We start from the raw sequence: 16,677 nt of genomic DNA on the forward strand, positions 1-16,677 counted from the left end.
GGGGCCGCCTTTCCGTGCCCCTCGCTCTGCGGCCCCGCCCGGTGCTTCTCGCGGCTCCGCGCACTGCGGCTTCCTTACGGGAGCCGAGTTAAATTGTAACCCCGGTTGTGATGAGGGCTCCGGTGACTGAGTGTCCCCTCCTGCCAGTGGGGAGAACGGCTGCTTCCAACCCCGCCGTTTCTCCACCGAGTCCTTTGAGCGCTCCTACCCAGCAACAAATGGGGCCGCGGCCCTGCCCCATCTTCTTAACCCAAGTTCTGTCTCCAGGCAGAGGTCTCTTGCAGAAGGAAAGGGGTGCATGTTCCAGAGCCATGAGTATGGCGAGCTGATGCGTGCTCCTAACGTGCCTCTTGTTTCATCATTCTGTCAGCATCAGGATTCGTTTGCTTTCTTTTTGGGTAACTTGACGTGTCAAACAAAGGACTAAGAAGAGAAGTTCTTCCCAAGGAAATTCCTCTTTCCCATCTTCTTCACGTTCCATAACTTATCTACCTGCTAGCAAAGCACGTGCTTCGCTCTGACTCCCAACACACACAGTCTGCTGATCGGAGTGTGAAGCAGTGTCCTGAGTTTTCTTCTTCAAATAGTATTTACTGTAAGGAGAACAGCGCATCCCTCTTTGTTCTCACGTTGTTGGTTTTAGGGACAGTTGTGCACTTTATTCTGTAGAGGATATTTTGATCACCAGTATCAAACTTAGAGAGCAGGACCCAAATTCTAGTGATGCTCTCAGTGGACTTCATTTTCTGTGGCCAAAAGGACATCTGTGTCACAATGCTGTGGTGAGGCTGTAAGCTGAGAGCAGCCAGGGGATGGGAGGGCGATGGTCTGGTGTGGGACTGTTGGGGGTTGTGGGGCAGAAAGGCCCTAGAAATAAATGGTCTGGGATCTAAAAGGCACTTGGCACCGCTTCAGAATTTGTTTTATCACAAAGCAGAAATGAAATGGTTAATTTAAAACTCTTCAGTTTGACCTGAATTTTGCCAGTTGTATTTCTGAAATTCCCAGCATGAGTCCTAGGTACTGCAATTGAATGGGAATTGTAAGCATGGGTGGTTGAGCAGTTCCTTTGGGAGACACACAGGGATGCCACGAAGGAACAGGGAGCACGTGCCTGAAAAGCAGCGGGCTGCAGGAGGAGCCTGTGTGGTGTCTGACATCGTGGCATCCTCTGCAGAAACTCCACTCCGCAAACCTCCATGTGCTTCTGTACCTCCACCCCTGCAATGCCCATAGACATGGCATGTTGATGCAAGAGATGTAGATCAGATCAGATCTAATAAAACAGCATTTTGGAGATGGTGCCAAGTACCACAACCACGTGTGAGATTGGTGCTAATGTCAAGCTGGGTGGTGCCTGGTGAGGAGCAGCTGACACTCTCACGCACTTCAAAATCTGCTTTGTGACTTTCTTCCCAGCAAAGGACAAGAGTGGTGCATATTTACTGCTATTTTAGTATTATTTTTATTAAGAATTATGAGAAATTCATAGAGCAAATTGCTCATTATCAAGTAAAGGCTTGATGAAAAGCTGATACCCTCATTCCCCTCTGGGAGCATTTAGAATCAAGTCTATTTTCTTGGGTCCTGACTGTATCTCATTCTCTACAGAAGAGGTTAAAATCCAACTACTAGCAGCCATAGCATTTGTTTTGTTGCATATCAACGTGAACAGATCTCAGTCCTCCAGATAGATATTTGGGTGCATTTTCTCCTAGCTCTTGGCCTTGTTATTTCTGGAATTTGGAAGCGTTTAAGAGAACACAGAGATCTTTTCTATTCCTAATATATGAAATTCTGTATGTTTAAAACCTAATACCATGTTGTTCTACATTTCCATAATACCATTTGCTATAAGCAATGTAGTTTCAGTTATTCTTCACTGTATTCTTCAGAGGAAGAACTTAGCTGTGAAGGAGTCTGGGACTGGTGGGATCGCTGCAGCTTTGCACCTTGGATCTCAGTTCTTCAACCGAAAGACAGATCTTGCTGCACCCTGTCCAGCTCCATGGATACTATGATTTTACAATCTCCTTTTGTGTCTTACACCTTCCAAGTTCAGGTGCTCCAGTCCTTCCATACATGACAAGAAGCAGAAATGCTTCTTATAACTAGGAATTTGGCATCAGGAAGATAAGTGCGAAGGGTTTATACAGATGTATGCACACACACATTTACAAGTACAGCACAATTTTTGTCTTTTTTTTTTATTAATTGTAGCAGTACAGAAGCACAGAGATGTTGTAGCACTGAGCTCTCGCAGGCCTCGTCTGTACTGCACCATAGCTTGTAAAAAGTTTTTGAAAAGCTGAAGTTCACAAAGCAGCTACAGTACATGCTGCTGAACTGCTCTCCGTTGTATCTCTTTGTGTGTTTTTCTTATAAGTACACACATTTAATATAGGTTTTTAAAAATGCACACCTTTCAGAAATCGTAGGTATTCAGCAGGGCTGAAAAACTGATAAATAGTATGAAGTTAAGTCAGACTACAAGTATATGCCTGTCCATGAGATGTACTCAGTTGTAGCGAACGAGCTGTAGTGGATAACTGAAAAAACCCTGTTTATCTGCTTAAGAGTTTCACCAATAATTCACATTTTGAAATGTGTCTGTGAACAGGTTTTTTTGCATGCAACACAGAACAGACATTAGTGAGTTGTCATTACTTTTAAAATAAAACTTACAGGGAATTAAAAAGGAGTTGCAGATATTGGTGCAGAAAAAGTAAATTAATGACAGCTTGTCAGAGCTAATTTTTAGATAGATCCATGATTTTTTTAGTGAATCTAAGCTTGGTGCTTAGTGTTTTTTTTTTCCAGAGTTTTTCTATGGCTTGCTGCATGCACATATAAATCAAGATTGACTTCTGGTCCGTGAGGCTGTTTTGCTTGGCATTCAACATGTAATACAATTGGATAATTACTGCAGTGTTCCTTGGTCACAGAGGTCTCTTGCAGACTTTAATTTATGCAAATGTATCAGTCATTCCCATTCAGTGATTCAAAAGATTTTAATAGAATCGATCATTCAAGCTATTACTTTCAAATACTTAAAGAGGGAAATATTAATAATAAAAACTTTTTTTTTTTTTAATTTTAAATTTGGTGAGCTGCTGATATATTGTATTAACAGCTTTACTTCTCGAGCTAGTCAAATTATAATTTGCTGTCTGGTACCTACAAACTTTATTTCTTTTATAGTGTTTCATTTAATGGTCTCTCTTGTACTCTACAGGGTTTAGTTTGATGGAGGAAATAATTATAATTTTAACTGGTCTGTTCCATCGAGGTTTAAGTGGACTCTATTGTGCAGCTTTCTTTGTACATTACAATGCAATTTATAGTGATACAAAGTACATTAAAACACTTTACAGAGTTGAGGACAGCTACTGTCCTACAAACAGAAAGTGGAGGAAAGGCTGTGTGGAGATGGAGGAAAGAAAAAAGGAAACAGACTTGACATTTTAAAAGCCATAAAGAGGCAGGTGAGGGTCCTTGCAGACTGGTTATTGTAAGGGAAACATAGAAGATGCAGAAATGGAGGGGAAGGCAAGTAGGGTTTGTACCAGTACAATACATGCCATGGTATGTTATTTTAATTGCTGCACTCAGATGAACTGCAAACAATGTTGGTCACGGAGCAATAGATTTCCACGCCTTTTCCTCTTGTTGCCTTAAGCTTTAAGCTGCAATGAAAACGATGGTGACCACCTGGATAGAGACCAGCAATACCCCAGCAATCAGAAAACAAAGCGTATGAGGACATCATTCAAACACCACCAGTTGCGGACAATGAAGTCATACTTTGCTATTAACCACAATCCTGATGCCAAGGACTTGAAACAGCTAGCTCAGAAAACTGGCCTGACCAAAAGAGTTCTTCAGGTAAGAAGAGCAGTCTTTTGTCTTGAAAAGTAAATAAAATATCGAATTTATGTTTGGAATGCTGTGGATTTTGCTTATCCTCGAGTTTTTCATAGTCATTCATACCTTCTGGGAGAATTCAGTTTAATTCTACAAAGTACGAGAAAAGTTGTTTAATTTCAGCTTCCCAAAAGCAGATCCCTTACGTTCTAATTTTTAATGGCAGTGGTGAAGGTATGGGGTCTGCTTGTTTTCCTGAAGTTAGTTAATTCTGGTGCATGGTTCGACTTCTGATCTGCTGCAAGAAAAAGTAAATTATTTCAGTTAATGTAAATAGGTTTTAATTTAGAAATTAATGTGAGCAGTTGTCTTTATAAGAAAGTAATCTGGCATTTGGATCTATTTTATCTGGACAGGGAAGATCTCTTTTCTGTCAAAATGCAAGAGGACATATTTAATTTCACAAAGATACATTTTGTTTAGTCATAGTGTAGAGCTTAGAATGAAAGAAGACTGTTTTGAAAGTACTTTTCCAAGTAGGAGGGTACGTGTTCTGTTTGAGTTATTATGGGAAGGAAAGGCAAGAATATCAGTTGGCTCAGTTCCATTTTAATTTATAGTTCTATTCAATAAGTTAATTTTAATGGGCACTTATTCAATAACTGTGACTGGAGATAAATTTAGGCATATTGGAGCTGTGATGCTCCAGGATCCAGAACTGAAATCCTTAAATTGATCTTAATAATAGGAAAATAAAGACTGGGGGCCTTGTAGAGAAAGCTAGAGCTCAGAGATGGACTCCTGGGGAAGCACTGTGGATAGCTCTTGCACGCTCACAGCCAAATGGAGGGCAGTAGACAAAAATATAGAAAAAACTGACCTTACTGGAGATATTGTGGGTCTTCCAGAGTTAATACCTAAAGGATTGTAGGCTTCCTAATAAAAACTGCTAATAAAAGACAGTGTGTAATTCATTTTCCTGGCTAGATCCTCCAGAACTGGATTTTGTTTGTTTTTATGAAGCTGATTTGCGGTGGTGGAACGGATTCCTCCTTCATTACTGGTGCACATCCTGGCACTTGGCGCAGTGTCTCTTATAGCGGCTCTCCTTTATCCACGCATGTGCAGGAAAGGATTTTCAGCATTTAGCTATCATTATTTTGAAACTTCTTCATTTCATCATCAGTTTGCACACTTCAGTAGTATCTGCTGTCTGTTACAGTGTATTCACACCTGAATTACCTTAGAAATTTCACAGTGTGTGAAGAAATCACTTCTGTGTCTGGAAAACACCTCTGTCTTGGTCATCTTTCTGTTTTCTTTCCTCAACCTCCACCACCATCTGACTTCCATCTCTCCTTTTATTTCACCTCATAGGTCTGTCCTTCCAACTGTTTTCTAAGACATTTTATCCGTCCCATCCTCCTTATTTACATTTCCTCATCTGCGAAACTGAACTCCATGTCTCCATTAGGTCTCTGTTTCAGTTTCTTGATTGCTTCTGTTTCCATATTAAATACATGACAACTTCCTGATTTAAGGTGTCTTTTTTTTTTTTTTTCTTTTTGGTGCCAATCCCTTACAATTTCACTAACTTTTTTTTCATGGTTTTGATAATTAGTGTTTCACTTCTTTTACTTCCACAGTTACATACTCCTTTATCTCTGGGTGCCTTTAGATGAAGAGAGTTGCAAGGTAATAGTTGGTGGTGAGGACTGCACACAGAGGATGATCTGTTGGAGGCACTTCAAGAAAATGTCTCAGAGTGACACCTTGTCTTGTATCGCTTGAGTTTTCCTGTCTGCTGGGAGCATTCTCTATTTTATACTCTGCTGGTGTTTGTGTTTGAAAAATAATCTGGGCCATTTAAAAAATATTTATAAAAAAATATTTTGGAATGTTTGTGCCCAGTTGGTTTATTTTTAACCGTTGAGAGCAAATAATACGGTCTTGTGAGGCTGTGGAGGTAATTTTTCAAACACTGAAGCTTACCTGTACGAGTTTCAAGGTTGCTCCTTGCTGGGGAAAACTCTTCATGATGTTGGTTACTGAGATAGTGTCACTTGTTAATTCTTCTGTGCCAGAAAGGTTGGCATTCTATCTGTGTCATTTATTGAACACAAAGTAATTCACTGACACTATTGATCTAAACAAGCATCATTTGTATTAGTCTGTCTTACATGTTAGAGGCGCATGGACTCCCAAATGTATGCGCACGCATTCCAGCAGTGAGAAATTCTCTCACTGCTCTCAGTTTTCCCTGTGTTGTTTCTAGGTGTATCTGTAAGCTCTTTTATTTTCTGTATGTTCAGATTTCAGTTCAGCAGATGAAGGATAATGACTTCATATATCATTAAAGAATGTATTTTAATAGAAAGCATAAGGTAGCAGATGAGGTGAAAAACAAATTCTCTTGTTCTGAAACCAGTGGGATTTCTAAACACACATAGCAGAGTTCCTAATATTTTAGGAAATGGATGTAGAGCCCTTAATGTAAAGGCAGTACCATATAACATGTAATGAAGGTGGTTTATCTGTAAATCAGAACGGAGTTTGTCCATCTTCTTAATGATCTGTAATATCAGACTTGGAAGACCTGACTTCTGTCTTGCCTTGTATACAATCAGTCATCAGCTAGCCAAATCCAGAAGCAGAATGGCAGGGAAATGTAACATACTGCTTCAAGAATGACGTTTCCTTCAATGGCCCTGTAATGCAGACTATTTTCCTAAAGTAACCACATTAGAATTACAGTAAGCCTATTTATACTTCTACTCCCTATTTGATTTATCTCAACTCTCATTTAGCCTCATGTTTGCAATTTAATGCAACTGCAGCTAGGGAGCACAAGCCCATTGCTGTGAGCTATCATTTGTAATTAAAGTGACCAGTTAGTGGTAAGCCAAGTAAACAGCATAAATGTTTCTCATTTGGAATTGATCTTTATTTTTGTGAGTTCAGAAAGTGAAGGTGGAAGTAGGTAGACGTAAGAACATAGGATTTGCTGGCCGTAGCAATGTGTACCTCCTCTCTACCCAGTCTGCAATACAATTACCCGTGGCAGAAGCAGTTGAGGAACATGAACCACTGTTTTTCAGTGGTGTCTTGTACACTGCTTATCCTTTGGAATCACTCTCCAATAATGTTGCTATGAAGACCTCCCAAAGGCTACTGCACACATTTGCACTTTGCAAACTTTCCAGTACTCGACAAGTACGAAAATTTTCTCAATCATGCATGAGTTTCCTGCACTCCTCTGTGGTGAAGGTTTGCTTGAGGTCAGCATACTGCAGACAACTTACTGAGACTTTGTTCCTATAATATCCTACAGTTCTCTTTCAACTATGCACTCAATAATAGGGACAGAACAGCCAGAATGTGTGTGCAGTGACTGAACAGTTTGCTATGTGCTGGCACATCCTTTACATTTTTATTTCTACAACCAGCATATAACAATTGCAACAATGGAGACATTACAAAATTAAGTTATCTCAGATGATTACTTGGCTTCATTCATGACAGTATCAGAATTCCTTACAACACTTAGCATATTTGTTATCAATACTTTCCTTTCTTATGGAGATAATATTTTATTCCCATTTTACAATTGGAGAATGGAGACAAAGAGAGCTGTGCAGATCTCTGAAGCACTAACATAACATTTTAACTGCAGCACCACTCTGCCTAGCTGCTGAGTGCCCAGCAACAGGCATTCAGCTCTGCTCACCAGAGTGTAGGAGCATCAATGGATCTCACAGCTGCTTTTATTTTTCACTGGGAGTTTTTAATCCATATTTTTCCCCTTTGATTTGAAATAGCTCAGCCCTATAATGATACAGTTGGACAGAAAAACACTACGTACTTCTCAATGATTTTGTTTATTTTTTCAGAAGGCCAGATTCCTAATTGTGTAATTGATGTGAGTTAAGTTCTTCTGGAACAATTCTTTCAGTTACGTATATTTGGATTATTATTTTTTTTACTTCAATGTAATGCTGTTCCAGGTGCAGCACTGCTGCCATTCTGCACGGGGCAGCAGTGCTGCCTTGGCAGCTCCTACACGCTGCTTTGCACAGCTCTGAGTAACAGTGCAGAGCAGCAGAGAATCAGGACTGCATTCCTACAGCTCAGAAGACAATGGTTCCAATTCTTTCACTGCTCTTCAATGTGAAGCCTTTGCTAAATACTTCTGTATCTTAACTGCATACTGGAATATCACTGTTACAATAGTTATTTTGTTATTCATTTCTGTAATATAACACAGCATTTTCAGAATTTCAGCTGAGAAATATTTAGATGCCTTTTCAATAATAATACAAATATTTATTGTTAGACAAATTTAGAGAGCTCTGTAGTCATTAGCTGAAAAACCTTGACAATAACTCAGTGAGGAAGAAGGAGAAAGGGTCATATGATCTATTTTTTTTATAATGCTTGCAAGAATATGAAATATTTTCTATGCCTGATGTGAGCTAACACTATTAAAGAGAGGATGAACCATCTCCCATACACAGCTCCTGAAAGCAGCATTAGTGGTTGAGAGGCTCAGGTTTAGTGGAAGATAGAGGGGAATACAGAAGCATCAACAATCTTGCTCATTTTCTTCCTACATTTCAAATCAGAATCAGAAATAATACCATAGAGTTTTTTGCCCTGCCAAAGTTAAGGAGCAGCCGGACTGAACAAAATGCTCTTCTGCAGTTTCACATACTTTACACAAGAAAATTGTCTGTGAGTAGGAATGGAAATTTTACTCATATTTGAGACTTTTACATATGCAAACAGGTATATTTTCAATGAACACAAATGTAAAATTTTGCAGAGCTATGTGTGTGCACAACTGGACTAGTGATTTTAAACGTCATACACGTGATCCTTTTTGAAAAGGGTATTTTAAAAAAATCAAACCAAATAAATTCATTTGTGGGACAAATATAAATGATCTCTTATTGAAAGGCAAAACAATCCCCAAAGTGATAAAATTGCGGATTTTTACCATTCCTACTCATTGGTGATTGAGACTTTACAGCTTGAATGACCAGAGCAAAGTAATTTGGTTCACCTGCACACCCTGCACAGGAGGTTGGCTCAGAGCCGTGCAGTGGCTCTTCCACTTCTCCTTCTTGCAGGGCTCTGAATGAGCAGCCATGTGAGAGGAATGTGCTGGCTGAGAATGTTTCAGGCAAAAGTACTGCATTTATTGTTTTCATACCGCATCACTGGCCTTTAATAGCATCACTGCTATAACGGACTGCTTAAAAAAATTATATTTTTGCCAGTGCTGATCTAGGAGAAGGTTTTGTTTTCTTGATGTATGTAAAACCAGTATTTATTCTCTAAGTGTTTTAACAAAGGGAGCACCGTCATAAACTGCTTTGAAATACTAAACTTTCAGAAACAAGGACCTGTGGAGGTGTAAGTTATGAATGCAGCTCTCATGACCACCACTAGAATCAGTGCCTGAGAATCATTTCCTTGTGGCACAGGTGGGAGAGAGTGCAAGAGAGTGTGTGCACTTACAGACCCTTGGCTGGGGGTGACGGCTTTCCTGAGAAAAAGCAGGAGTGCGAAATAGGGGAAACTTGGGGCTGACCATCCGTAGATGAGAAACAAACCAGTCAGAGGAAAAGTGGTCTGAGACGTCTTCATCAATTCTAGCTGCAGCTGGTGAGATGAGAGGAGAAAGAGGAGACTTCACAGGACTGCAACTTTGTTGTGTACCACTCCTCTGCTAGCAGTCTAGCTTAAAGCAGATCTTGCAGCAGGAGCTGGGCTGGTCAGAGTTAGAAGTCAGAGTTTCTGTGTAGGATGTTGTGACCACATCACAGCCTTGTGAGCTCTGCACACTTATTTTTCCTGTATAAACCACGGGGGAGAAATCTGATGGAATAAGGCTGAGCAGGTACTTTGACTCTCTCAGTTCCTTTCTTTGACAGACACGGAGATGATGAATTTAATTACACCTGGAATTGAAAGATTCGATCTTATTCCTTAAATAGGTCAATGTGAGAACAGTGGGATCAGCACTGAGTCAATTATAAAGAAGGTGGCAGTGACAGAAGGCCTCCTGATAAACAAGCACTGTGAAATTTCGGGCTAGTTGCAGCAGTAGAATTGGATGGCATCAACAAGTTGAATATGGAGTATTTAATGACATTCTCAAATTTAATCCACATAATATTCTGTTCCTAGATTTTGTGTGAGTTTCAGAAATAAATTTTATTATATCTATTTTCAAATAGGTCAGAAAAGTATTATATCTTTAAACAAATTCTGCATGGAGAGCATTATTAACTTTGACCTAAACGCTGCAATTTAACTGAAAAAGCTGAAGTCCTATTTTTGTCCTTTACATATAGTTAGATAATAAATAATGCAGGAAGTAGAAATCTTGGAAACAATTTTGCTGTATATGGATATCACCTATTCTGAAATCACATTTTTTTAATGTAATGTGAGTGTTTAATACCACTCAAGATACTTTTTCAATCATTATCCCAGGATGGAAAAATTTAAAATGAGCGTGGCATAGGAGCTGAAGCATTTGAGAAAGAAGAGTAAGAAAGAGAGGCAGAAAAAATGAGAGCCCTGCTGAGGCTGAGGCATGAGAATGCTCCCAGGAGAGCTCCTGGAGCGCGGGCAGGCAGGGCACTGCAGGCCGGGTCCCTGCTGCGTGCCGTGGGAGGCAGACTTGAGATGTGAGGTGCTCAAACCCATTAGTTTGTATTCATCAGATGCCTGATTTCTGTCTCATCCTGAGAAGTACTTCTGGGAGTGAGAGAAGTTGAGCATTTGCAGGGGCCCCCAAACCTATGGGCATCTTCACATGCAGCCTTAGCATGACTCCCCTCCTCCCTCCTCCACCCGTTTCTGTCCCAAGCAGACTGATTACACAGAGAACTGCAGGAGAGGGAAAGAGGAAGGCTTCATAGGCATCCAGAGGACACTTTTCGTGACTGGGGCTACTTTTCTTACATGTTACCATAAAAGCATCTTCCCCCATTCAAGCTTTGATGAATTTGTGAGTTTGCTTTTGCTTTTCTAAACACTGCAGCTCTTTAAATGCTACCCTGTTATATTAAACTATTTCAGGTTTGGTTTCAAAATGCTCGAGCCAAATTCAGACGGAACCTCTTACGTCAAGAAAACACAGGGGTGGATAAGACTTCAGATTCAACACTCCAAGCAGGAACCCCATCAGGTCCTGCATCAGAAATATCCAATGCCTCCATGAGTCCATCCAGCACTCCCACTACCTTAACGGACTTGACTAATCCTACTATGCCTACTGTGACATCTGTCTTGACGTCAGTGCCCGGAAGTCTTGAGGTTCATGAATCCCGAAGTCCTTCACAGACAACTCTTACAAATCTTTTCTGATGACTCTTAATAATTTCTTTAAGAAAGAAATTATCCTTAGTTGAAATTCCAAGTGTATTTTAATAGAGGCTTTGAGCAACTGACTAACCACCATTAGGATCTCTCCTAAGAAAACAGAAGGAAATTAGTGTTCTGGTGTTACAGAGTATGGACTGAAGAATAACTTGGAAGATCTATTGCAACACAACATTTGTGTAACTGTACAGTTTTGTGGACTGAGCAAGGGAAACAGCAATTAATTTAAGTTGGCTAAAGCTTCTGTATTTTCAAAGACTGCCATGTGCCTTATACACTGTTTTATCTACATACTTTGAATTCCATGTCCACTTCTCTCTTTTTCTCTCTGTATATTTATGACCAGGGCAAAAATGCTAAGAGTTTGTTACTTTGAATAGTCCTAAGTCTTTCATTGGTTGCTTTGTTGTTTTAGAAGTTTAAAGTCAAAGTCTGTTTGAATACCAGAATTTGTAAAATCTAACCAATAATAAAACCACTTATGGAAACTACTTCATAATGGCTACAGTTACGTCTAATGTGAGTTTCACAATCAAGATAGGCTGATTGTATTTAAAAGGATTAGAAAATTGCACTTCAAACATGATATCTGCCTAGAATAACTCTAATGTGATGTATACATTTCTTCTGTTCCTGAAGTATATATGGGTGAGAAGTCTGCCTTGTGCAACAGTCTAGCTATTTTCAGTATAGAGAAATAAATGTTAGTTGCAGATAGAAATCATCAGATACTGTTAAAATTCAAACAGACAAAATATACTTAATTTTGTTGTGTGAAGAAAGCTTGACTTCAGCTGGCATTTATGAAAGCAGTCTTGCTTTAGCACAAGAGATGCTTGTCCCCTTTCACGGTGGAGGCAGGCGAGGTTCCTGCCGGCCGTGCGGCCACCAGCGCTCTGCTACAGAGGTGGCATTAGGTAATATTTTCCCTAGGAAAAAGACAGAAGTATTTCAGGTAATTTTACAAAATTGGTGGGCAAAAATGAGGCAAAAGTATGTTTTACAACGTCACAACCTTACATTTTTTGTAATGCTTTGAAGGAATAAAAAGCCAAGGAAGAATATGACATTATCAATAGCAGTAAATGTGATTATTCCTTTAACTACTATGAACCTTTCAATATGACTGAATTCATTCTCCCGGAGGAAAAAAAAAATGCAGAATATAACTGATATTTTGAGTTCTTTTTCCTATTGTTCTTAAAGATGCTTTTCTGTAATTAAAGAAATACCTCAGCAAAGTTTAAATATGTGTAAGAATGAGTATAGGCTCTGCTGTTTGCCCAGTAGTTGTACAGATCTGGAGTTGCACATCACATGCGTGTGGTCGTTCCTTTTCAAATCCACCACAGCCCGGCTGCCGGGCGGTGTTACGCGGCTCTCCAACACCACTCTGTCATTCCCACCGGATCACAATGGATGAAAGATTATTCCAAATAAACAGCAAGATTTGTGCCAGGGTTTGTGTTCTTCGCCCTTTTCAGAGCACCGAAGATGATTTATTGGGCCAGACCTTTTGGTAACAATGTTTTGGTTTTAAAAGCACTGTATTTATTCAGCTTTCTCAGCTGAAAATTTGCCATTCTTGTGCAAGCCACATTCCTTCCAAGCTTAGTGAGAGATCTCAGAGAAGGAGGACTGTGGGATAGAAGTGCTGACATAATCGGGTCATTTATTAACCTTTTTTCATGCTTTTGCTTAAAAAAATTCAGGTGAGTTATCTGAAAGGCGAGATGATCCTAAAAATCGTAACTAGCTTAGATCTGCGAAGGGAATTACGTTCTGCTCTCTAAATCTAACAGACTAGCATAGCCCTTTCTGCTCATGCACAATGATGGAACATTTTAAAAGCTAATTCAGGTTTAATTATTTGCCTTTACAGATTTGTCCAAGGCATTTTTTTTCTCATAATAGAAATGTCTAATGAGTAAATTGTACTGGTTATGAACTGTAAAAGAGAACGTATCTGCTTTTTGAAGATATTCAGGCACAGAGATTCTGCTGTGTGTAACGTTTTGCTCATTGTCAACTACCTTGGAGATTCTTATTTTTATTTTTGACATGCTTAGCTGTTTCTTTTCTTGATTTAAAAGGCAATGTTGGTCCAATGTTAAATGGGTGCAGCCCATAATTAGAAATGCTGTGTGTTAACCTGTAAGAAGTTTTAAAAAACAGAATCCTGAATTTGTAAGTGCTACAGCTGATATAGCAGACAATAGTTTCAACGGTTCTTATTTGCGACCTTGTGTTTTAACTACCTGAATCCACACGGCTGGAAATACCTTTCAAAATGATTCTCAATATTGCCTTTTCAAACGACTGAAATTTATGAAGGGGAATCCTCTAGTGTTAATATTACCTGAAACCTATAGGAGACAATTAGGTAAATTGTCCAGTTTAATCAAATCAGGGATTTTACATATAAATAAGAGACAATATTCTATGTAGGGTCTTTATGTAGGTGCATTAGGATTCACTCACTGGCTCCAATGACCTATGTTGCCCCCATGATTGTTTCAATCCTGTGGTATTGTTTGGTTGTTTAGAGCTTGTTGGTTTTGAATGCTGTACATTTTTTTACTACTGCAATCCTAATGTTTCTTCACATACTTGTACAGTTCCACATTTGATGTATTAGTCTGAAATTCTGTTAAAAACATGAACAAAAAATGGAAATGATATTTCTTTGAAAGTGTATTTTTACTGTATATCTAATTTGATCTAGTTGAACATACTTCTTTACATTTTGCATGATAGGTGTGTAGTTCATTTTTTAAATATGAAAGAGACTAAAGAGTAACTTAGAATGAGAATATAATGAAACCTATATATGAAAAATACATACAATGATTTGCTACCTTTTGACTCAAGAAACTTTTTGAAATACATTTTATCTAGATTATTTAAGATAATGCAGATATTTTGTCTTTGAGTTCATACACAATAAAGAGTAAAAAAGGAGAACACACATTAGAAAAAAATTTAAGTCACCTTGGTACCTGGCAGCATACTGGATTGTTCTTGTCAAGCAAAGGAAGAATATTTGATCTTAAGAATGCTGAATAGACATACTTTGATATGCAGTGCAGAGGGACGGTATCTCTGTAAGTGATAAGTGATAACAGAATGAGAGAATGGTTTGGGCTGGAAAGGACCTTAAAGCTCATTTCGTTCCAACCCTCTTTCTCGGGCAGGGACACTTCCCTTCAGATCAGGTTGCCCAGGGCCCCATCCAGCCTGGCCTCAAACACCAACAGGGCTGAGCACCCACAGCTTCCTCGGGCAGTGATGCAGTGCAGAATTACACTTCATAAAACTTGTTTCTCCACTCGTATTGTCCAAATCTGGGCAGAGGATGCTAAGGATCATCATACAAACGACGCTGAATACTTGCTCTGGAAGCAAAAGTGAATTGACAGAAGGTGCTGTAGACTGTGTAGACTCTGGAGTATTTTGTTTTCCAAACTGTAATTTCTTACTGTTAGGAACACATTTAGAGCACTTTCTTATGACTCTTTGCTATTTTTTTCCCATTGAAATGTAAAGATTAAAACGTAAACAGCTGTAATAGTCACCTCATTTGATCAGAAAAATAAGAACAACAACAAAATGAAAAAAACAGCATTCAGAATTAGGCATAATGGCAGCAAAGGCATCAGGTAACTAAGAGAAGTTCCAAGGGTACGTGCTTATGGGCTTCAGAGTAACTTAATATTGCTTGGAAGGAGAGATTTTTATCGAATGGATTATAGTGTATCCCTTCTGAATAAGGAGGTTTTAGCCATTCACATCATTCCTGGTAGCAATTATTTTATCGACAATGAATATGGAATTTTATTTATTTATTTATTTATTTGTTTGTTTATTTATTTGGAAACGTATTTAACACTTTGGGAGAGCTAATACAATAAAATGACAGGCAAAATGATGGTCTGTGCACTTTCCAGACCACTTTGACTGGCATATGAAAAAGCTACAGAGTGAAATACATGTGTGAGGTGCCCAATTCACATTAGCTGCCCAGGTTTGGTTGTGTATGAAATGCTCATGCATCTACAATTTGGTGCATACTATTTATACAGTTGCCAGCTGTATGCATTTCTTCTTTCCAAGTTTTCAATATTACATCTCCCTTTCCAGACCTACCAGTCCTTTTTGTTTTGTTCTGCAAGTGAATTGTCTGGAACTCTGCTTACTCCCATACTTGAAATCATTATTCCTGAGCCTGCAGCACCTTTGTTTAAAACCTAGATGGAGCAAACCACGCCACTTGTCCATACACCCATACATTGCACTTCAGGCTGGTCAGTCACTGGTACCATGCTTCACTGCAGCACAGACAGCAGGGGCTATTCATAGCACATCCTGTCCTCATCCTAATTAAAGAGAAGCAGAAGAATTAGATTATTGGTCTACAATTAATAAACACGTGTTTTAAGAGTATCTTAGGACTGGCAAATCACTTTAAAAAGGGAATAAAGAGGGCATCTTTCTGACACACAGGAAGCTGCTGTGATTATGAAGACAAGCAACAAAGCAGCCGGACTGCAAGCGCTCGTGTTTTCACTTCCATAAATGGAGAGATGGTCTTTCATTCATTGCAGGATTTAGCTGAGATGCTTAAAATGATGTGAGTTCAGTCCGGAAAGCGAAGAATCAAGTCTGACTCTGTCGTGACAGTAGGTGAGTTACCAGTAATTTGTCTGAAAATTACTGTCAATGGGGAAAGGATGGCTGTCAGTAAACTCGAATCTAACAATGCCACTTAGCATGCTGATGGATGACACTGCACAAATTACAGAGTTACTTCCTGGGAATGCCACCTCTGTGGAAACTCTTCTTTTGTTAAAAATATCTCTGTAAACGGTATGGCTCTCTCTGCATATTTACACAGCTTGTTTACATGGCACAGTATCAATTTATTAGATTGTAAAATCCAGCACTTAGTAAAGTTTTTGCACCACCCTCCAGAGAAAAATAATTAGTTAAGCTTTTCATCAGAAAGAGAGACCTGTTCTAGACATTGCATAGTTTAGCCACGTACTTACGAAAAAAAAAGTAACAGCTAAAATAGGAAGAATGTAAATATTTGGAAAGTGTTATGCAGTTCTGTGGAGACCTGATTTAATCGATAAAAATCAGCAATGACTTTTTCCAGATGCAGAGAGATTACTGGGAATTATCGTTGGGGAAGTGAATCTGTAGCACAGTAAACAAAGAAATAATCATCTCTTTTTCTTGCATTGGCACAGAACTAACCAGGCTGTTATCCATGGACTGCATGGTAATTACTGTGTAGTCTAATGTTCCTCGGTTACTGTTTGAAAGCAGTGAGAAGACAGACATGCTTGGGTAATTGAGAATGTTCCTAGGATGGGATTTTGATTTTCCAAAACATATTGGTCCAGTAAGGAATAA

At 39.1% G+C, this 16,677-nt stretch overlaps 1 protein-coding gene across 1 annotated transcript in view; it reads left to right on the forward strand.

Annotated features, from left to right (window-relative positions):
* LHX2 (LIM homeobox 2) overlaps positions 1 to 14,116 on the forward strand; it is a 20,739-nt gene extending 6,623 nt beyond the window's left edge. The window contains exons 3-4 of the mRNA XM_019621308.1: positions 3,680 to 3,885; positions 10,957 to 14,116. Of these exons, the coding sequence (XP_019476853.1) occupies positions 3,680 to 3,885; positions 10,957 to 11,244 (494 nt within the window). The 3' untranslated portion in view covers positions 11,245 to 14,116. The remainder of the gene's footprint in view (positions 1 to 3,679; positions 3,886 to 10,956) is intronic.
* The last annotated feature ends 2,561 nt before the right edge of the window (positions 14,117 to 16,677 follow it).

This window comes from Meleagris gallopavo, chromosome 19, assembly GCF_000146605.3.
Source record: "Meleagris gallopavo isolate NT-WF06-2002-E0010 breed Aviagen turkey brand Nicholas breeding stock chromosome 19, Turkey_5.1, whole genome shotgun sequence".
Classification (NCBI taxonomy): Eukaryota; Metazoa; Chordata; class Aves; order Galliformes; family Phasianidae; genus Meleagris; species Meleagris gallopavo.